Genomic DNA, 22,793 nt, shown 5'->3' on the forward strand with positions numbered 1-22,793 from the left:
TATTTAACATAAGATCCAGCAATTGTACTCACTGGTATCTATATACTCAGAAGGAATGAAAATGCATGCTTACATGGGCTGGAGAGATGGCTCAGTGGTTAGCAGTGCACACTGCTCTTGCAGAGTACCTGAGTCTGGTTTCCAACACCCATATTAGGCAGCTCACAACTGCCTGTAATTCCAACTCCAAGAAACCCAGACTTCTGATCTCCCAGCTTCAGACACTTACACACATGTGTGTATACAACCCCCCTCCACATAATTAAAAATGAAATTTAATTTTGAAAAAGAATTTCATGCAAATGTTTAGGGCAGAATTGCAGATAATAATCAAAATTCCAATGTTCAATAATAACTAGTTTAGTGGGCACATGAAAAGTGGTGCACCTACACAATGTAACATTTTTGTTCCCTAACCAAAAAAATAAGGCATGCTAAGTTAATCTTAGATTATGTTAAATAAGTCACCAAGAATATGGCGTGAATGCAAATGAGCAAAAGGGACCTTTGGACGGGACGGGAATGTACTAAATTCAGTGTGGTGACAGTTGCACAAGCTGGTGCATGTAAAATGTGTCAGTTTTGTGGTGTGTAAGTTATATCTCAACAGTTTTAGTTGTTGGAGGTGGTGGAGTTTTACGTTTTGGATCGGGTCTTACTATGTAGCCTTCCCTGGCTGGCCTGGAAATGGCTGTGTAGATAATGCTAGGCTCTAACTTGTCTGCCTCTGCCTCTCAAGTGCTGGGATTTAAAGCAAACAAAGGACAAAACTCCGTTTTTCTTAATGTTTCACATATTTAAATATATAACCCAAATTTCCTGTGAATGGAATCCTACAAGTGAGACCTGATTCTGCGCACTGAAGGAAAAGATACATGCTGTGGATAACCAGATGAACAAACGAAAGAGTTGGTTATGGGTAATGGTGAGAAAATAGTCCAATGTTCTTCTCTAGGCCATGGATCCATGGTTCCACAGTTCACAGCACTTGCTGCCCAATCCTGACAACTAGAGCTGGACCCCCAGTACCCACATAACTAGCCAGGCATCCCTAGCACAGGTTATGGAATTTGCCTTCAATGTGACAAAACTAGCCATATGGCCAAGAAACTGCTCTCACCTGGACTACCTGACTGTATGCCATATATACTTAGAGAAGGAGATTCCACATCAAAGTGGCGTGATGAGAATGCCTACTGTACACACAAGTGCACAACTCACATGAAAGCAAATAAATCTTTAAAATTTCTCTAGAGACTCTTCTTCTCCTACAAATGAAACAGGACTGCTCTCGGGAACTGTCTTTCATATACTTCAAGCACATTAGTGACTTGACAGGAACCTTATCACTATAGACAGAAATTAGCGTGTCTCAACCAACCTAGCAAAGAACTAGGTTTTCTCTCCACCAGTTCTTGGCTGATACTTTGCAGATATAAGAACCACACTGCAAACAGGCGGGCGGGACAGCTCAGTGGGTAAAGCTGCCAAGCCTGACAACCTGGATCAATCCCTGGGACAGACATGGAAGGCGGGACCTCAATCCTGCTAGTTTTCATTGACCTCCATATAGAGGCACCAAGCACACGTGTGGGGTGCAAAAATACATCCAGGCAAAACACTCATACACATGAAACAAGCTTAAAACTAAAACATAGTATTCTTAAAGTGAAAGTACATACACTATGCCACCAGCATTGCCCTCTATATACTGTGTGACCATGAAGACAGTATGGCTGCCCAACTATCCTAGACCTCGCCCTTCAGTCTTGATATCCAGCCAGTGACCAAGTAGTTGTGTGCATCATTATCACCGTCCCCAACTGGCCTCCTTGGCTTCAGTCTTTCCTCCCAAAGAGTGTATTCAAAAAAATGAGAAAAGACAACTTGTTTCTATTTCTGGTAGCTGTAACTTCTTGGCCGCATTTATGTGTAGCCCGAGTGTTACAAAGTTTAACCCAATCACTAATTTCTATTGAAATCTGACAGTGCAGTTTTGTAATAACGGGAAGAGTATTCTGCAGCTCTCCAGCAGTGGTCAGTGTGGAGACTCCAAAGGGTTTGCACGGGCCTGTTACTCTCATTCCCACTAAGCAGTTGCCTGCTCAATTTTCCTTTGTAATGTCAATTAGACATGGTATTCTTCACTTTCCACAGGGAGGTTTGCTGCCCAGTACCAACAGCTGCTGGGTCCACTGCATCACAAATGAGAGGCAGCTTTGCATTTCAGGGTGCGCCACTTTGATTACTATAGAGGGTGATAACACACAGACCCTCATGGGTTACCTGATCAAGGTATACAAGAGCACAGTCTGCAAAATTTATCCAGTTTATTTTTCAGGGTTACTCTATCAATGTTTTATCAAGCCAAGCACTTTGTTATTAACTCAGATATCAACCAAAAGGGACTAAAGTTAGAAAAAAAACACAAACAGATTTCAAATGTATTATGTTGTGTCACCAGTTTTCTAATTTTGTAAAAAGAATTCCATCCCTAGTGGGCAGTCACAAAAATCACATGGGAGTTCCAAATACATGTTAATAGTTGTCCAGCATGGCAAAACACCCAAAGTACTGCGTTTTTCAATCTATAGACCATTCTGTCAGTTAAGACAGGCAGAGAACACCTCTATATACAAATTATCTCATGGACTGACCCAAAACAAGTAGCTTTTAGGGAGAGGATAAAAGTTTCAATTTTCCAAGTACCAATCCTGTACTATTTCCAGAGAGATAGGGATGGTTTCACAATTTGACAAACCTCAAATAATTTATTTCAAAAGCAAGAATTAATGGTAACAGTGTGCAAACAATAGCATTTAATGAGCAGTTTCTTTTAGGAATAAGTCCAAGAAACTAAGCAAGATGTTTATACACAGTTATTTCTTTTTTCTTTCTTTAGTATCTAAAGCTTAACTGGGAGGCACCAGAAAGAGATAATGAGACTTGGGTGATGAAGGAAACCAGTCCTCACATGTACCCCGAGGCTATACATTGCACACAGGAAAAGGGGGAGGGACCCAAGGAGGGAGTGGCGGCCCCTGTGCCTGGTCTATTAATTCACATTTTGCTCCCCTCTATTCATATCCTGCGCGGACTCCACCCAAAGCAGCCAAGCGAGAGGGTGGGTGGGACTCACAACCTAGCAAATAACAGTCCCAGAAATCGAAAACGAAATCGAGTCGGAATTGTGAAAACACCGCTCACCAGACAGAGGGGTGGAGAAGGAGCTCGAGTAGCGAGAAGCGAGTAGGGACCCTACTCTTGGCAGGACAGGCATCTCTTACCCTTCCCAGGGGCAACCTCCACTCCCGCGCTAGCAACCCCTTCTCTCCCACACGTGGAGAATGGAAGACACACACACGCAGAACATGGCCACTCATCCCCGGAACGTGGGCGAAGAGCACACAAGTATTCCCAAGGGATTTTCAAAGACTTTTTTTTTTTTTCCTGGAGGGGTGGCGACCGGAGAAAGGCGGCGGGAAGGAAAGCGGACTGCCTGCCTGCAGAGCCCACAGGGCCCGTGAGAAGATCGAAGGGAACTAAGGGGAGAGCCAGTTGGGGCCCCAGCTACCTGTTGAATGGACCCGGCCCCGTGCAGAAGAGAGAAGATGCGAGAGCTTCCCCGGAGGGCGGACGGGTTGTCCCCAAGCAGCCGGATCAGGGCCCGTGGGATCTCAGCCCTGGTGCTTGTGGGGGCCCCACCCCAAAAAAGCCTGCGCTGCGGGACCCAGTGATGTGAGACCCGGGCAGAAACAAGGGGTGGCGACCTGCCCGGCCCGTTCCCGCGGTTAGTCACTCACATCTGATACTCGTCTATCGCCTCCACCAGCTGGCCCCAAGAGTCGAAGTCGGCGCCTCTCCTAAGACTGGCGCCCCAGCGCTGCAGCAGACTCCGGGTCACCTCCGACATGGCCGGTCCCCGCCCCGGCCCCCTCCCGCCCCTGCCCCAGCAAGACCGGGCTCTAGGGCGCCATCCTCCCCGGGCTTGGCCCTGACATTAACAGGGCCAGGAGGAACCGCTAGGGCCACCACCGCCACCCGCCGAGGAGCCGCCCAAACCCATTTGCCGCCACAGCCAAACTTTGCAGCTCCAAGGCGGCCGCCCCGCCGAGGCCACGCCCCCACGCCACGCCCCAGTTAGGTTGAGGCCGCCCCGATCCGCCGAGGCCATCGCTGCGGCGGCATCCGGCCTTGGCTCGGGGACGCCCCCACGCCACAGCCCTCCCTCCCCAGGGCCCAGACAGGAGCTGCAGAGCTGAGAGCAAGCCGAGTCTAGAAAGGGTAGGCAGGCGGAGCGAGCCCAGGGGCCGCCACCGCGCGGCGGGACCCGCCCCTCTGAGACACGCGCGGCCGCCTCCGCGGCTGGCGCGGCCCCCGGTCACGTGACGCCTGCTCGCCGCTGGGCCCGCTTCCGGCCTCTCTAGCCCATTGGTCTCGGTGCTCCCGGAGCCTTCCTTGTCTCGCTGGCGGACTCCGTCCCGCCTTCCTTTCGTCCCGCAGGAACGGCGTCGTGCGGCCTCTGAAGTCCCCCCGGGAAGCGTGTCAAGAGGTGTGCGAGCCCGGGATCTCCCTCCCCTCGGGTCCCTGCACTCCAGTGTGTGTGTGGGGGTCCCCCCCTTCTTTGGGGCTTCCATTGGCCCTGGGATGGTAGTCGGTGGAAGAATCGACGGTATTGACAGCTAGGTCGGCCGGCTCTCCTCGCCCGGCGTCTCCTTCGGCTGTTAGAGGGCTTGCTAGACGCGGACTGGTGGCTTGGCCTTCCGAGGTTGACCGGGTCGGTGTGCCACCCGAAAGGCCTGACCGCGCTCCGGAGGAGGGTGCGTGGGGTCGCGGCCCTGACTCAGTAGTGCACCCGGAGGAAGAGGCCGGGCGGTAAACAGGAAGTGGGTGCGGGCCGCGTCTAGACCGCTGCCCGGCTCCGGGGAGCTCCCGAGTAGGGAGGGGGGGGGGTGTCAGCAGGCTCGGGCGTCCTGTGGAGGTCTGGCAGGTGACCTTCTGTATTCGGGGTTGTACTGGGGGCTCTGCAGGCTCTAGAGGACCGGTGGGTGTGTCGTCCTTCGACCCCACCCTCCGAGTTCTTGAGACCAGAGGAATGCCGGGTCACCAGAGTGTTTGAGGGATGGAGCCGAGTTACAGTCATTAAAAGAAACGGTGGCGGAAATTTTATTTTCACAGATGTCCTTGGAGCATGGTAGACTCACCTAGTGCTGCGTTTGCGTAGGTTTTGAAGGTGGTTTGCATAGACGCTGTTTTGGTGGCATGTTCTGAAAGGGCTTGTTAAATGTTTTGAGTCCTAAGTGGATCTGCCCAGGCTTTCACTGAGTATGTAATGCATTCTTTGTTCGTTAAATACCTGGTGCTTCCCAAAACCGATTTTGCAATGAGTCTAACTTGAATGATGCATAATGTTGATATTTCAGAACGCTGTACCCCTCCACACTCCCTCTGCCCCCAGTAGAGGTTAATTGAAAACCTTAAATTATATTTGCCATATCAGAATTGCTTCTGTATTTCTTCTGGAATCTAATGAGGTGTTTGAGACTTCGGTTTGGAGCCTTCTTGTGTCACTAAATGCGTTACCTACCCAGGAACTTGAAAGAGCTCATCTGGTGCTGTACCTTCTCGTTTGCAGCTATCCAGCCAAAGTCTCAGCTTTGCTTCTCAGAAGTGTAGACAGGAGCCTGCAGAGTCAGCGTCTCAGGCTCTCCCCCAGACCAGTGAGAACACATTTTAGCAAGACTCACTTACCTCCAGGTGATTTTTGTTTAATGTGTTTTAAAGTCAAATATTAGTACTCTTCTGTATCTTATCACTCAAGTTATACTGAAGAAAATTGATTTTCTTATGTAGATGTAATCTGTGGTATATTATATGTGTATAATGTTTTGTGTATAGTAACTTATTCATAAAATGTATATATCTTGTAAAATATCCAGTCCTTACTGTGTCTTTTTCCTGCCTAATGTTCCTTCAATTTTATTGTCTCTTCTTCCTGTAGAAAACATCTTGAGAAAATGACCCATTGGTTTCACAGGAACCCATTAAAAGCTACAGCTCCTGTGTCTTTTAACTACTATGGCATGATCACTGGTCCTCCTGCTTCAAAGATTTGCAAGTAAGTATTAGTGCAACTTAAACAGTGTTGGTTGGTTAGTGATTCAAGGTACTTTATAAGTTCCGTGATGAATACAAAATGTGTGACACATTCCTAACATTAAACTCCTGATAAATTTCTATTTTATCATCAACAGATGAAGATTAAATCATGGGGTACCTAAGCTTTGGGAATCATTGAGGCCACATTCTTAATTTCAGATCAGTAAATGAGTCCTAGAAGGGTTAAATCAGTAACAGTGAAACTATATTTCAACAGAGCCATAAGATAGGATAGAAGTATTATCAATAGGCTTGAGACTAGATTATTTACGTTCCAAGCAGAGAAAGATTCCTTTGATTTCAAATGGCCTTCAATGTAGTGACTATAGGAGAAAGCACTTGAGCTGAGGTTCACATAAATTGTTTAAGTGATATCAGGAGTTGGCAAACTATGCCCACTCTGTTAGGCCCACTGCTTCTTTTGTCTCTGATGTGTGTTCTCCCAAAGCTCAACATGCCCAAAGTTAAATTCATCTTAAAATGGTACAAATTGAGAAAAGCATGCCTTAGAAATATGTTATTTAGGCTCAGGCAGATCTGAGTTCGGATCCCGAGCATCCACGTAAAACATGGACAAGATGGTATACCTCTGGACCCCAGCACAGGGTGCAAGATGTTTGTGGAGACTGGTAGATCCTAGAGCTCTCTGTCTAGCAGGTTTAGCCAAAATCGAAAGTGCTGGGTTCAGTGAGAGACCCAGACATCCAACCTCTGACTTCCACATGTGCCCAGGCATGAATATTTGCATATGTGTGCACATACACATGCTAACATGTATTTAGAATGAGAAAATTTGCAAATGACTTTGAAAATATTCAGAGTATAATATATTATGCTTTCTATGTGTTTACAATTTAAATTTAGTCTTCAGCAACTGAAACCTATTTTAAATGTCTTATGTCAATGTCCATTTAATGTGATTTCTGGCGCTCTCATGGCCCCCTGGATTAGATGTGGATGCAGATTAGAGATGCTGTAGATGCAGAGAGGCAGTCATTGAAGACGTAAGAATAGAGATCTCAAAAGAGACTGGTGTTATTATAGGTGGGAGAGAAATGGAGACATAGAAAGGAAATGTTGAATGTGGAGGAACATCTCGAAACTGTAGTGCTCACTGTGACTGTGGGGTAAAGGAATTGCAAGAAGGAAAGGTGGATACAAGGCACAACACACTTTTTGTTACAGAGAAGAATAGCATGTAGGGGGCACCTGGTATTTTAACCTAATGGCCATACAGTTTTACATTTTCTGCATGTATATATGTTCATCCACTATGTTAGATAGATATTTTGTGTGTAGTGCCAAATTTAGAAATTCAAAACGGTTATTAAAATCATATATAAGTACATTAAATTTCTGTTTTCCCCAGAACTATTGGCTAAAGAATGAAGAATGGGCCAGGCACTGACAAACGCCTATAATCCTAGCTAGCACTCGGGAGGCAGAGGCAGGTGGATTTTTGTGAGTAATACCAGCCTGTTCTACACAGCTAGTTCCAGGACAGCCAAGGCTACACAAAGAAACCCTGTCAGAAAAAACAAAATACATAAAAAAATGAAGAATGAACTTTGCATACGCTCAGTTGTTGTTTGTGTTAATGGAGACATAGTCTCAGCTAACCTGAGCTGACTCAGCCTTGCCTTGGTTCTGTGCTAAGGATCCCTCTTCCACCTCCCAAGCACTGCAGTACAGATTTGTGTTGCCGGGCCTGGGTGACAGTTTTGTTTTTAAAATTGCTTTATATTTTTATTTTACAATTGGATGCATACATTGCCCCTTTACTTAGACTGAGTTTACTTTCTTACAACTTTTGAAGCAATTATTACTAGAAACTACATTTATTTCTAACATTGGCCCTAATTAAATTTATTCCTTGGAATTGATACACAGGTAATGAAAGGGAGCAGGGAATCTGTGTGTGTGTGTGTGTGTGTTTTAATCCTTTAAGTTGTAGCCTCTGAGCTGTTTTTACATGGTCTTTGAAACACAACTTACTTAGCTTTACTGTCTGTTAATTAAGTGATTTGAGATCATCCAGGACTCGGCTCCTCGAATTGTTCACTGATTTGAGCTGTAATCCGGAAACGATGAAGAATGCAGCAGACTTGTATTTCTCACTTTTACAAGGTTAGTGATTTTTATAAACTTAAACATTTCTAAAAACTAGCTATGTAGCAGTGTACACTTGATTTTTCAGATACAAGTGGTTTTACCTCCCAGGCTATATTTGGAATGATTGCTTCTCAAATGTAACATTGTGGTGGTGGTACATGGTCTTTCTAACAGTCTAAAAATCGGATGTGTAGAGTATAGTCTTCCTTGCCAATCACCTGGGCCCTGCCACAGTTACAGTCCCCAAATAACACACAGGACACTGTATTAATTATGAAGCTGTTGGCCGTTTGCTTGTTTCTTACTGGCTAGCTCTGACCTAAGTATTTAACCATAAATTTAATCTTAAGTATTTCTCTTATTGAAGAAAAGGGTCAGGACCTCTTACTCTGGCGGCTTACATCGTATCTGAATCTGCCTCTCTTTCCCAGAATCCTCCTTGACTCCTAGTCCCACTTGTTTTGCTTCCCTAAGCAGCAGTGCTTTATTCAACAACCAATAAGAGATTTACAGAATGACAACTCCCATCCAGGATGTGTATATTTCATGTTCTGTTATTATATATGTAAAATGTGGGAAGGAGAAAAGTTCCAGAATGTTCATTCAGGCATCTGAAAAAGTAATTGTATGAATAAAACCAACTTTTTTGGTCGGGGGGCCGGGGGTTCAAGACAGCATTTCTCTGTATAGCCCTGGTTGTTCTGGAACTCGCCTTGTAGGACAGACTGACCTTTGACTCACAGAGATCCTCCTGTCTGTCTTCCTGGTGCTGGGATTAAAGGTTACACCAGGTCCAGAAATTAAAATATTTTTCATCTTTTTATAGGTTTCATAAATTCACTGGGTGATTCTACCCAAGAAAGCAAATTGCGGTATGTTCAGAGTTTCAAGTGGACTGATACATTGCAAGGACATGTTCCTAGGTAAGTGTGCTAATGAGGCCCTAAATCCAAGAAAACAAAACAGATAAGCATTTTCACTTGTTGGGAAACTAATTAAAACATTGATTTAAACTATTATGTTAAGTTTAAAATAATGTGTTCCTACCAGACAAAATCTGTTTTTGTGTCAATATAAATATTAACTTTAAACACCTTGGACTGTTTAATAACACCCAATTTGTAGTTCAAAACGGGCTTAATTTTTTTTCTCCTCTTTTCTAGTCATGTTTCTACTCTTGAAAAGTCCCTTCACAACTTTCTCAGTACTCAACTGTTAATAGTAGGTGTTATTGTGGTGTTAATTTTTAAAAACACAATTGGATGGATCTTTGTTTAATTAAAAAAAAGAAACGATGGAGCCAGCAAGATGGCTCAGTGTTAACAGTGCTGGCTGCCAAGCCTGACAACCTGAGTTCAATTCCCATAACTTGCCTTTTGACTTCTACACATGCCTTGTGGAGCATGTGTATCCACACACACAAATAAGTAAGTAGATAACTGTGAAAAGATAAAGTAAAAGCAGACAGGAAGAGATTGGAGATCACAAATCCCAGGGTGGTGCTACAATAGAAAGAATGGGTGTTGGGTTAGTACATGCCGAGACGAAATACAGGTTTTCTGTGAAATGAGCATCTACTTTAACTAGATTTTGATGTAATGATAATAGGAACAAAACAAGAAACTGTGGGCATGGTGAATGATGTAATGCCAGGCCTCTATAGAATTAAGACATTCACTATATGTTACTCTCCTTCCTTCCTTGGGCATGTTATGTGGCTTTTAGTAGTCTTGAATACCAAAGTTTTGCAAGACTTTTTCTGTTTTCCTTTGTATAATCACTGTTTTTCATCCAGAATTAAGGATTTGTTGTTGTGAAGACTTTGTAAAATGTATCCATTTGTATTGTATGTACAATGGTGTTTTGTCTGTGTAAATGTGGTGGATTAGAGAACAACAAGCAGGAGTCAGTTCTCTTCAACATATGGGGCCAAGGGATTGAACTCAGGCCACCAAACTTGACAGCAAGAGCCTTTATCTGCTAAGCCAAGTAAACTTTGTATAGCAATGTCTTCATAATTCACAGAACTTAATGATTTCATTTTTAATTCCAGTGCCCAGCAAGATGCTGTTTTTGAATTGATTTCCATGGGCTTTAATGTAGCATTATGGTATACCAAATATGCTTCAAGATTGGCTGGAAAAGAGAAGTAAGTTAGAAATCAAAGGTTTTGTGTGTGCATGTATGTGCATGTATTGTTTTTTTTTAATATATTGAATTTAAGTCTAAGCTATTTTCTAAAAGGTCCACTTGAAGTGAATGCAAGAGTCATTGTTTCATACTTAAGTACTGCAGTTATGCAGCTTAACCTTTGTTTTGTACATTTTTATTTATTGCTCTTGGAGTGGGAGAGGCCACACAGCCCAGGGTACATGAGGAGGTCAGAAGCCAGCTTTGTGGGATAGGTTCTCTCAGTATGCCAAGTCTCCAGCTTGTGCGGCAAGCCATCTCACTACCTCTGTATTCTAGTTTTAAAAGGGAAAAGGTTTCACAATCTTCTTAGATAGTGGTGGAACTAAGTAAGATCCCAGACCAAGAAGTCATTAAAAATGTGAATATTTGACGACACTTAAAGTACTATAAGCAGATTTAAAACAATGACAGACTTGGTCAACAAATTGCAGCTCATTATAAGTTCTCCATTTTTAAATGTGTAACCTAAAAATGCTATCAAGTCAGTTGAAAAATAAATGATATGAATAGGTAATTTATAGAAAAAGAGATACAACGGCCTATAAGTATATAAAATAGTGTTTAGGAGACTAAAGAATTACATAAAGCCAATGAGGTAATTCACTGGGTAAAGTTGCTTGCCATCCAATGGTGCAAGCCTGAGTTGGACCCCAGAACCCATAAAACGATGGAAGGAGAAAACCGAGCCCGCAGACTTGTCTTGTGACCTCTACTCATGCACCTGTGCACACAGAGAAAATAGCAGAGTTTTTTTGTTTTGTTTTGTTTTATTTTTAAGAATTGTAAAATTAAATGAGACAACTTTTGTAATAACTAACTTGGATACATCGTTAGAAAACTGGTACATTAGGTATAATTCATCCATACATAATAATATGTAGCCACCTAAGCATGAATCATGTTTGCTGATATAAAATGGTTCAGATGAGCAGAGTAGTGTGTGTAACTACCGTGATGTGTTAAGTTCATAGTATTCTGTATTAATGACAGATCAGTCTGGAAAGAAGTAAGACTGTTTAGCATTTACTTCTAGGCAAGGTCTCTATTTGTCTGCAGTGTCTTGGGATGTTTCATGTGCATTTTTTTTTTTTAGTGTCAAATTAGGTTTCATTTTCTTTTTAAGGAAGAAAGCTGATTGTTATGGAATATTAGTTGAAGATGTGTTACATTTGTTTATGCTGTGCAAGATTTGTTTAATGATGTAAAGATTTGTTGCATTCTTTTATGTTGCTATTTGTTTAGCTTTATGAAGCAATGTTACTTTGTCTAAAACATCTGATTGGTCTAATAAAGAGGTGAATGGCCAATAGCTAGGGAGAAGAAAGGATAGGCGGAGAGAATAAATAGGTGGAGAAATCTGGGAAGAAAAGATCAAGGAGCAAAAAAAGGAGGAGAGGGGGACCCCAAAGGCCAGCCACCTAGCTACACAGCAAGCCATGGGATAAGAAGTAAACAAAGGTAAAGGTACATAGAAAGGAAAAAGCCCAGAGGCAAAAGGTAGATAGGATAATTTAAGAAAAGTTAGCTAAAAACAAGCCAACCTAAGGCCGGGCCGTCATAAGTAAAACTAAGACCCCTGTGATTATTTGATTGCTGGGACTGGGTGGCAGGCCCCCGAAGAAGAATAAAGAATAAAGAGTGTTTAAAACAAACAGCAACAACTAATAATAAGAAACACATAATTTGGTTTTCTGGTGTTTTTAAATCATGTGTCTTTGTGTGCGTATGTGTACATGTATGTGGGTGCCAGAGGTACTGGGTGACCCTGGAGCTGGAGTCCCGGGCAGTTGTGAGCCTCCTGACATGGGTGCTGGGAGCTGAAATGGGTCCTCTGCAAGAGCAGCAAGTGCTCTTAGCCACTGAGCCATCTCCGCAGCCTTGGTGCTCTGATAATGTGTTAGTTGCTAGAACCAGAAATACAGCTCATCCTCTAACTAACATAACCACTGTCTTAAAGCATAACGGAAGATGAAGCAAAAGAAGTCCATCGAAGCCTAAAGACTGCAGCTGGGATTTTTAAACATTTAAAGGTAAAATGGGCATGGGGGCAGGGCAGGAGAGGGTGGGTCAGGGAGTGGCACATTAATTCTTGGACTCTGTATAGGGCTTAGTAATTCCACTGTGTCAAAGAGGTAGTTCAGGCCCTCCAGTAACTGTAGGGAGCCCCTTCACACCTCCATACCAAAGTCTAGATTCCCAAGTGCCTTTTCTAAAGTGACATGGGCTCTGCATGTAAGCCATGCACATCCTGTGTACTGTAAATCATCATAGAGTGTGAGTGCTCTGTGAGTGCTCGTCCTACTGGATTATCTAGGGAATGGTGACAAGGGAAATGTATACACACTTGGCACAGATGCTGCCTCGGTGGCTGAGTGCAGATATGGAGTGCTTGTGTCTGAGCAAACTGTGCATGTTGTACATTAATTGCCTTATTGGTGAGTTACGGCCAATTGCTATGCTAATAGCTCCATTTTTACCTTAAAGTTGGTGAGTCATAACCAGAAGTTTTAGCTGTAACATTCTGCTTACTTTTCTGTTTCTTACCCTGAGTGAAAACAACACAGATAAATGAGCGTCTGCCGTTGTGCATTGCTTTCTGCTGTTGCCAGGAGCAGTCACACTTCTTGGGTTGCATTCTGTGTCTCTCACTGGCCAGCCAATCACTATAATCTGTTTATATCAGCCTGAAGATAGAATGGGAACTTTGCGGAAAAAGCATGTGTCTTCCTCTAAGACTGCCCTTCTGCTGATTAAAACTACTGATTACCGAGGGCCTCTTGGAGGCAGCTTTAACGTGTTTCTTCATCCTGGATTAGATGTAGAATTTGTAGCATTTTCTTTTCATCACTGTTTTTTACTGTGAATGTACAGTTCACAGTACAAAGAGAATTTGGGTTACTATTACAGTTAAATACTCTCTAAGATAAAAATGTGCTTTGCATTATATTGAATATGTAAGAAATCTCCCCATAACCTAAATTTTGCTGTTGGGTTTCTTATAAAAGTTCATTTCGAATACACAAGCCCTCACCTTGCCTGTGATCTTTCAGCTGCTGCTTAGTCTGTCCTGTTAGCTCCCAGCGAGTCTCTAAGTTGAATGTCCCATAAGTTGGGTCTTCACCTCTGACAGCAGTGCTAAGGTGAGATTTGACATGTTTGTTTTCTGTTCTTTCTCTCTAGGAAAGTCATATACCCAAACTTCTTACCCCACCAGAAAAGGGCCAGGACTTAGAGGCTCGGCTTATAGATGCTTACGTCATCCAGTGCCAGGCTGAGGCTCAAGAAGGTATCTAAATACTTGAAAGTGTTTTGTCTTTAAGAATGTTTATGTTGGCTTTGGATTCCTTTAGAAAGCACCAGAATTGGCCATATTAGTTTCAGGTTTTGAGAGCTGATTATGACGCTCATTGTCTCTTTAACATTCCTTTGCTGTCCAGAGAGCTCCTGCCAGCTCATGCTCCATTAAAGAGGATTCTCTTTTTAAAATTAAATTTTAGGTGTGTGTGTTAGTGTATGTTGTGGGGCTATGTGTGCTGCCTTTGGAGGTCAGAAGAGGGTGCCGAATCTCCTGAAGCTGGAGTTAGAGGTGGTTGTGACCCTCCCAAAATGCATGTTGGGCACTGAACTTGGTTAGTTTTGACTGTGAGCCACCGCTCCAGCCACAAACATTACCCTTTACTCGTTTTTCCTCCCGTGTTGTGCTTATTATTCTCCTTCTTCTACTCACTAACTTACCTTGAAGCCCTCACCTGTCCCATACGCAAACAGTCAAGTTAACTCCTATAAGCTTTGTCTGTCGAGTGCTCTCAGGGCACTTCTGTATGTCATACTATTTTACAGTAACTCTCTGTGCTTGGCTAATAGTTGGCTAGGGGTTTAAAGATACTGTATCAGAAATGCAAAGTCAGTGTTTTCTTTTTGTGTTTATATTTTCTATAAATGTTTATACTAAAAAGTATTAAAAAGATACTATAAAAATCTGGAAGAAGACTAGCAGGCTGTCCTATGCTATTGTGGCTGAACTTCCGGTAGGTGGACATGAACTTAGAGACTGTGTTTCTGTGTGTCGGTTACAGTAACAATCGCCCGAGCAATTGAACTGAAGCACGCTCCGGGACTGATCGCTGCGCTTGCCTATGAAACAGCCAGCTTCTACCAGAAAGCAGGTAACCATGGTGTTGTCACACTCCCACTCCTTAGATCCTCATCTTCACTTGATTTTCCTGAAAAGGGAAGAAAGCGAGTTTCTCCTTTCTCCATTACAACACCAGGTCTTGCTTAAAATAAGAGGTCAGGTGTGGTGGCACAGGTACTCCAGAGGCTGTCACAGGAGGATTGTAGTAAGGCCGTCTGGGCTACAGAGTAAGATCAAGGCAATTGTCTCAAAAATAGGGAGACAGCTCTGTGGGTAAAGTGCTTGCCGTATGAGCATTAGAACCTAAGTTTGATCTGTAGGCTGTAAGAAAGCCAAGCGTGATGATGTGCCTGTGATCTTAGCACTGAGGAGGAAGAGTCAAGGGGGCTCCCTGGTTGCTAACCAATCACACTCAGAAGTAAGAGGCCTTGTCTCAGCAGTTAGGGTGAATAGCCTACACACACACACACACACACACACACACACACACACACACACACACACACACAATAATTACTAGGTTAAAATTAATGTATAAGGAGCTAGAAATACAGCTGGTGGTGTAAAGCACTTGAGTCAGTCCCCAGTGTCTCACAGCTGCGGCTTCTAAGGGGGAGATAGGGCTGAACTTCCACCATTACATCCAGTTACATGTAGCCTTTGCTTTTTTTTTTTTGCTCTTTACAACAATCTTATTTATGTATTTAGTTAGTTAGTTTGTTTTTAAGACTAGTCTTTCTATGTAACCCTGGATGTCCTAGTACTCACTAGACCAGACTGGCCACAAACTCAAGAGATTCACCTGCCTCTGCCTAAAGTGCTGAGACTAAAGTCATGCACTACCATATCCAGATCTTTATAACCATTTTATAATTGTTACCCTTATTTAGATAAGAAATCGACAGTAAAGTGTTATATGGCCACCTATAACTTGACTACTAGCATGTGGAAGGTGGGAACCAGAACTTGGTTCCTGTGATCTAGGAAACATACTGAGGTTTCTGTTTGGAGGTGCGTTACTGTCAGTTCCTGAGTAGATAATCAATTCACAGTCTAGGGACAGGGATGAACTTGTAGTCAGACCGTGATGTAAGATGCATCAGTGATGTAAGAAACTGACCAGTGTGGGTGTACTAGAGAACGCTTGCAGAGGAAGAGGCTCTTTTACTCTCGTTTCAAAACAAACGCTGTCTGATTTGATGGCACTGTGATTTTGAAAGAAAATTCCCAGCTCACATATGGGCTTGCTGTGTGAAGTCTCGGTGGTTAGGAAGAAATTGTTACAGGCTCCAGAGGAAATGAAGAAAGGTTTGATAGTGATAATGAAGTTGAAAATAAGGAAGACAAAAATCGATTTAGGAAGTGTTTGGATTATGTGATCATGTGTACACATGTGAGTAAGTGAATGTGTATTTTTAATGAACGGCTTAGTAGTGATTGGATAATAATATGAGTTGTTTCTGGTATCAAATAGACTGTCTACATGGCTATATTACATATAATTTTAAAGCTATGATACAGATACTTGCTTTGAAGTCTGTAGTCCTGTCTCTTTTTGTCATCAACTTAAAGCTACATTAACCATCAAATTGAAGAGGTACTTAATGTTGTTCAAAAATGTAATTATAAGAAATAAATCGTGTTAAGTATTTAGGGTTTTTTTTTCCCCTTTATGTATGAAAGCCCAAATTTAGACTAGATGGTACTCTGCTTTTAGCACCAGAACACAGGAACTAAGAAATGTTACAGTGAAACTGGGTGAAATGATATTTTGCTTTTTAAAATGTAACTTTAGATCATACTTTATCCAGTTTGGAGCCTGCATATTCAGCTAAATGGAGGAAATACCTTCACTTGAAGATGTGCTTCTACACAGCTTATGTAAGTACCCATAGCCCTACAGACAGACAGTGAATGCACTCTCTCTGGCCCCTTGATTGCCAGCTCCCTCATCTCCCCACTAATCATTAGCAGCAAGTCAGTGCCAGGCAGCAGTCAGGAAATGTTCCCTGGCAGTGAGTGAAGGAGTGAAGGAGATGGTAGGCCTGGAATTGCTGCGTGCTCCCAAACCGCACTCTCATTCTCTCGGTTGTTTAGCCTGTCCATTGAGAAGGACCAACAAATTCTAATCTTAACGGCTGGGGAGCATGGCTCAGTCGCTTGTGAGCAAGTGTGAAGCAAGGGCAACCTGAGTGCAGACCCCCAGGAGCCATGTTGAGCTGGATGCAGCAGTCAGCACCCCTGCAGCGAGAGAGAAGGCAGAAATGCCCGCAGCTAGCCTTGCATACCTTGCAGCAAACAACAGGACAGAGTGGAAGGTGGGGACTGAGTTTGCCTCTGACCCCTGCCCATTCACACCTCTATACACCTCTATATGATTGTGTTGTTTTGTTTTAATCTTAAGGCTTACCACGCAGTGTGACCTAGGTGAAAACCACCAGTATGCACCATTTTACAGGTTCCTTATTAGTTGATTAAACCACCAAGCTTGATTGCTATCACGTGAGAGGCGGTCAAAACTTTTTTCAGAGTTAAGTAAATATTTCTATCTTTTTTTTTTTTTTTTGGTTTTTACGAGACAGGGTTTCTCTGTATTGTTTTGGAGGCTGTCAGTCCAGCCCGGCCTCGAACTCACGGAGATCTGCCTGCCTCTGCCTCCTGAGTGCTGGGATTGAAGGGTGCGCCACCATCGCCCGGCTTTAAGTAAATTTTTTTTTTTTTTGGTTTTTCGAAACAGGATTTCTCTGTGGTTTTGGAGGCTGTCCTGGTACTCGCTCTGTAGACCAGGCTGGCCTCGAACTCACAGAGATCCGCCTGCCTCTGCCTCCCGAGTGCTGGGATTAAAGGCGTGCGCCACCAACGCCGGGCTTTAAGTAAATATTTCTATCACTTATATGTCACAGTGTTTTCTAACACATTCCTGCTCAGCACCAAGTGTCTGTATCAACAGATTTTAACAAGAGGACTTCAGGCTGACGAATTTTCCTTAAACTTGTGGTCCTTGCTGTGTGTGGTGAAACCCTAGCTGAGGCTGGAGGACCTGAACTGAGGATGGGTGGGGGTGGGGGCTCGACACAACCCGGGAGCACACGTGAGACAGACTCTACTTGTTCATCTCAAAACACTGCCCTCTCCCTTTCCACATGCACAACAAAGAATTTACTCCTTTTTTAACCTCTGCTCTCATTTTTAGAATGTTTCAGCCAGCAGGTTTTACTCTTGGAACATGGTTACAAGTCTGCTTTGCCTCAGGGCTGGACCTAATTATACCTTTCATTTGGACAGAGCAGAGACAGGGGGAAGCCTACCTCAAGTAAAGGACTGCATGGGTAGTCCAGGCAGTGACCGACAGTGTTTATCTGACATGTAAGTGCCAGGACAGAACGTATGAAAATGTGTCTCTCTTGCCAGGCATATTGTTACCATGGCCAGACTCTCTTGGCTAGTGATAAATGTGGAGAAGCAATCCGGTCTCTCCAAGAAGCAGAAAAATGTAAGTTTTGCTTTCAGGACTTTAACTCCCTTTAGAAAAAAATCTTTCGTCCTAAAGGGAATGAGTAGACTTTGGCTGAGTTGATGAAAGGAAATAGACAAGATAGTTGGAGAAAAGAAAAGACAATTCTTATCCTTGAGCCATAGAAAATGCTGCCTCCCAGCCGCGCTGTCATGTGCTGCTTTTACAGCAGGTGGAAACAACAGAGGTTGCTGTCTGACTTAAAGCTTTGAGCACTCACAAGCAGGGTGTAACCATTCTGAGACTGTTATCCTCTCTGCAGTGTACGCAGAAGCAGAAGCCCTGTGCAAAGAGTACGGGGAAACCAAAGGACCAGGACCGACAGCCAAGCCATCAGGACACTTGTTCTTTCGGAAGCTTGGAAGCCTTGTGAAGAACACCCTAGACAAATGTCAGAGAGAGAATGGGTTTATGTGAGTACTGCTCACTCCTTGATTCTGATACTACATGGCTCGTAATTGTTAAGATAGTCACATTTTAGCAACAGTTTTTCTCGCCAGTCCCAAAGGAGTTGTCTTAAATTGTATTTAAATTTAGTATTAATTTTCTCTTTAAATTACTGATAAAGTTGTTAAGGCCTTGTATTCTATGTATGATGATGTCATAAATATAGGTTTAAAATCTAAATGTGAATTGTTAACATAGTTTATTTCACTTCTATAAAGGCTTCTTTTTCTATTAACTTTGTTTCAATATGCTACTTAGGTGTGTGGGGTGTATGGTATGGGTGTGTGTGTGTGTGTGTGTGTGTGTGTGTGTGTGTGTGTGTGTGAGAGAGAGAGAGAGAGAGAAGAGAGGGGGGGTCAACTTCTTTGCATATTTGTCTCACACAGCTAACTATAAAGTAGGAAATTTTAATTTTCCCATAATTCTGCCTGGTCCTTTTGGGCAGTAAGACTAAGACTGCCTGCCTCTTCATATTCTTCCTGTGATACTCTGCTTTGGTCACATGGACTTTTCACTTGCCTGGTTCAGTTTTAGTCACTTCCTTTGAAAATAGACTGAGTCCCCAAATCCAGGCCCACTGCCCGTCTGTATTCTTTCTGTCCTCGGAAGCTGCTGTTGCATTGTTCTGTAACTGCTAGGGCTTCCTGAGTTTCTCATCTGTCCATCTGGGACTGTGCCCCCAGGGCAGAGAACTGTCATACTCATCATAGTCTTGAATATATTACGTGCTCAAGTAGTTGCTGAATAAGTGAATAAACCCACCATTTCAATTGCTTTTTGCAGTTACTTTCAAAAAATCCCAACAGAAGCCCCACAACTGGAACTCAAAGCAAATTATGGGCTGGTAGAGCCTGTGCCTTTTGAATTTCCTCCTATGAGTGCTCACTGGACACCGGAAGCGTTGGCTGCATTTGATCTCACCAAGAGACCCAAGGATGACAGTGTATGAGAACGGGGTTTTTCCTTCCGGTCACAGACCTTTAAGAAGAATGCAGAGCTGGTTTGCGATGTCTGTCTACTTCAGCAGGGCTGTGTGTGTCTGCAAGCTCAGTTAGATTATTGCAGAGCTTCATAGTCAGTTGTCGACTGCTCTCAGAAGTAGCCCCTGCACCTTTAGTAACTTAAGGAGAGTGTGGGGGAAGGTCATCTGTGTTGATGTTGCTATCACAGTGCCCCTCTGACACTGGGTATTTGAAGATTCAACTTAACTTCAGTACGCTGTGGTGCTGGGAATCAAATGGTAGCTCACATGGGAAGTTATGTGTGATTACCAAAAGACTAGGGATCTGTGACCGGAGAAGTGGGGATGGTGTTACAACCCTAGTCCTCCCATGACATGCATATTTTTATAGTTTCCTCCCCATACAAGTACTCCTTTGCATACTCAATTTTTTCTTCTTATTGAGCCTCTTAAATAGTACTTTAAAGATAGCCTATGTTGTCATAAATTGTCTCCACACACTAGGGTTCTGTTGCCAAGTTTTTCCTTCCTCAAAAGATGTAGAGGAGGAAACCCTGCTGGCTGTGGGCCGGCGGTCTAGGTTTCCGTCCACTGCGGTGTTGCCTGTGGGCAGCGTTTTAGAATGCAGCTTCTGGAATGCCGTGGGTAACCTCAGTGCCACCCCTTACAATATAGCGCCCTTGAAGGTCTAAAGCAGAGGAGATAGATCCGTGCGGGTTTTTTCAGTCTCCGTGTGCATTTTTACCTTGTTTTCTTTCTCCTTAGGTCAAACCCAAACCAGAAGACGAAGTGAAACCTGTAAAGGAACCAGATATCAAACCTCAGAAGGACACTGGGTGTTCTGTCTCTTAAGAGTGTAACACTTGCTTAGAAATCTTGCTGCCAGTCCCCAAGATAAGCTGCGGGACTTCAGCTCACATTTTCTGATTTCTCTGAAGCCCATAGGATAATTATTAACTTCGGAGGAACTTGGCCTTTTGTTTATTTATTCTTGATTTTTAACATAGAAGTGTTTCATGCTTTTGTTTCTGGGCTCTGCTTTTTTTAATCAGGACAACATTTGGAAGGGTTGTTTTGTATTTTAATGAGTATGTGGGGGTTGGGCCTTGTTTGAACTCTAGACAATAAGTTTCATGTTAATGTTTTCTACCTTCACTAAAAAAACAATGCTTATTTTCCTTCTTGTTCAATACCAGAATAATGTTTTAAGAAGTGGGTTCACCTCATCATGACTTGTTAGATATGAGTCTAACTCAGCCTTCTGGTAAGAAAAGAAAATTGCAGTTAAAAGTCAGAAAACCTTCAGACCAATAATTCCCTAGAAAATCAGTGTTTAGAAGAATGTGGAAGTTACTTGAAAATGGGTGGTGACAGGTCTGCAGTCTGCTGTCTGGCATACACCTCCCTTACCTGCACAGCCCCTGCTCCCGTAGTCACCCCCAGTATCCAGACAGTGGTTTGGTGTTTTGCTTTTTTTACAAGTACCTTTTCTAATGAATTTTTTTACTTAAGGGACAAAGTTTTGTACTAGCATTTGGTGTTTCCTTGTAGAGAAGTAAAAAGAATGGAGTGTGTTTTGAAGAAGTAAAACACTGCATGTTGTAAAGAAAGCCTTGGTAAACTCAACTGAGATAGGTCGTCCTGGATCACCCTGATGACGCCTTTGTTAAAAGCATTTAAGAAAATGCCCTTGGTTACCTGATTTTGGTGTACATTGTGTTTTTAACATGGTTTTCTTCAATATATAGCTTATCAGAATTGTTTGGCTGTAGGCCAAGGCCATAGCCCCAAAAGGTTAGGATGTAGACATAGACTATGATCTTCAAAGTGGGTTGTACTGCTTCGAGTCTGTTTATATCCACAGACTAGGAAATAGCAATATGTGACACTTTAACAAGTCATATATCTGTAGTGTGCCCCTGCTTGGCTACTCTGCTGCAATGTTAACTCCTTTCATAGGTGGCAGATTGGCTCACTTGATAGGAACAGTAGTGTACACGAGAGCTTACTGTGTAGCAGCCAGTGTGCAGGCACGTAGACAGACCACTGCACCCACATAGCAAACCCTTTGGGAAACACATCAATCACAGAAAGTATTGAAACAAGAGATGAAGAATGAACGGATGATTTCTTCAATCAAGATTGTATTCAATAAATCATATACCATAGTTTACACTCCTTTGGAAAGGTATGTAAATCAGGTTTTGTTTTGTTTTTTATAGAAATGCTAGTTACAGCTTACAGTATCTATTTAATATTTGAAGCTGCAGCTTTCAGAATACTTGGAGAAACTACTGAATGGGCATTAAATTTTATTTTGCTGCCTGTAGAAAGAAATACTAAATTTCACCCTTACCATGGTCACTTGTCCTAAATGCCAGTTACTGACAAAACTTTAACCAGTACTTGCCCCCGCCTGTTTGCTCTGCCTGTGGGACTTATTTTAGGCACTATTACTCACCAACCTAGGGAGTGAGATTTTTGTGGACTGACTAAACTTGTGAAATGGAAACACATAATATGTCCAGTGCTTCTGTCCAGTGCAGTAAGTACAGGTGTTGAAATCCACACCTGGCAGCGTTCACATGGTCAGATGAGAAGTCTTCTGTTGATTGAAGAGGTGACACCAGCAGCCTAACACACCCTGTTACATAAGGTTTTGAAGTGACATTGGGGACTTGGGGAGGTACAGAATGTGAACACTGGCATGAAGGCCATAGAGAAATGGAACTGCACATTAATGTTGCATGTATTTCATACCGGGCAAGGACAGTTCACATACTACTTCTGCTCAGTGTTTATATAATGATTTATCTTTTTATTTATGGAAATAAAAGCAATTTTACCTACATTTTCACTGAATTTTTTGTGGGGGTGTGTGTTTCATATACTTAGCTAATAGCAGATTTAGTACAGTACATATTCTTTCTTACAGTAATAATTTTAAATGACATTTGCATCAGTTCTGTGCTTCCTGAGTTAATTTCCTTGACATACTTTGTAGATGGAGTTTCTGTCCCGCCTGGTCCCACAGCCATTTAGCCCCAAATAAACACACAGAGACTTATATCAATTATAAACTGTTTGGCCAATGGTTCAGGCTTCTTACTGGCTAGCTCTCTTAATTATTAACCCACAACTATTAATCTATGTATTTCTACATGGCCTTATCTTACCAGAGAGCGCCCAGCACGTCCTATCTTCCCAATAGCTAGATGGCATCTCCCAGGGCAGGGTTACAAGCAACTGAGGGCAGGGAGAGAAGGGTACAG

The 22,793-nt window shown here is 43.0% G+C and overlaps 2 protein-coding genes across 5 annotated transcripts in view; one reads left to right on the forward strand and one right to left on the reverse strand.

Annotated features, from left to right (window-relative positions):
• The window catches only part of Aida (axin interactor, dorsalization associated), a 37,090-nt gene extending 33,026 nt beyond the window's left edge, over window positions 1–4,064 (reverse strand). Inside the window, exon 1 of the mRNA XM_040738586.1 lies at window positions 3,804–4,064. Within this exon, the coding sequence (XP_040594520.1) occupies window positions 3,804–3,913 (110 nt within the window). The 5' untranslated portion in view covers window positions 3,914–4,064. The remainder of the gene's footprint in view (window positions 1–3,803) is intronic.
• Window positions 4,065–4,412: 348 nt separating this feature from the next.
• Brox (BRO1 domain and CAAX motif containing) lies at window positions 4,413–22,372 on the forward strand. Of its 4 annotated transcripts, XM_040738585.1 has the most exons (15): window positions 4,413–4,552; window positions 5,636–5,757; window positions 6,002–6,118; window positions 7,529–7,620; window positions 8,180–8,286; window positions 9,098–9,194; window positions 10,325–10,420; window positions 12,422–12,494; window positions 13,645–13,750; window positions 14,541–14,630; window positions 16,395–16,480; window positions 18,011–18,092; window positions 18,376–18,526; window positions 19,344–19,503; window positions 20,287–22,372. In XM_040738585.1, exons 5-15 carry the CDS (start codon window positions 8,247–8,249, stop codon window positions 20,371–20,373), a joined length of 1,068 nt encoding a protein of 355 aa, XP_040594519.1. In that variant the 5' UTR covers window positions 4,413–4,552; window positions 5,636–5,757; window positions 6,002–6,118; window positions 7,529–7,620; window positions 8,180–8,246; the 3' UTR covers window positions 20,374–22,372. The 4 variants fall into 4 exon arrangements, with proteins under 4 accessions (XP_040594519.1, XP_012974653.1, XP_005078171.1 ...); XM_013119199.3 differs by lacking the exon at window positions 7,529–7,620; XM_040738584.1 differs by lacking the exons at window positions 4,413–4,552; window positions 7,529–7,620 and adding an exon at window positions 4,713–4,820.
• Window positions 22,373–22,793: the final 421 nt, after the last annotated feature.

Source organism: Mesocricetus auratus, unplaced genomic scaffold (genome assembly GCF_017639785.1).
Source record: "Mesocricetus auratus isolate SY011 unplaced genomic scaffold, BCM_Maur_2.0 Super-Scaffold_100676, whole genome shotgun sequence".
In the NCBI taxonomy this organism is placed as follows: Eukaryota; Metazoa; Chordata; class Mammalia; order Rodentia; family Cricetidae; genus Mesocricetus; species Mesocricetus auratus.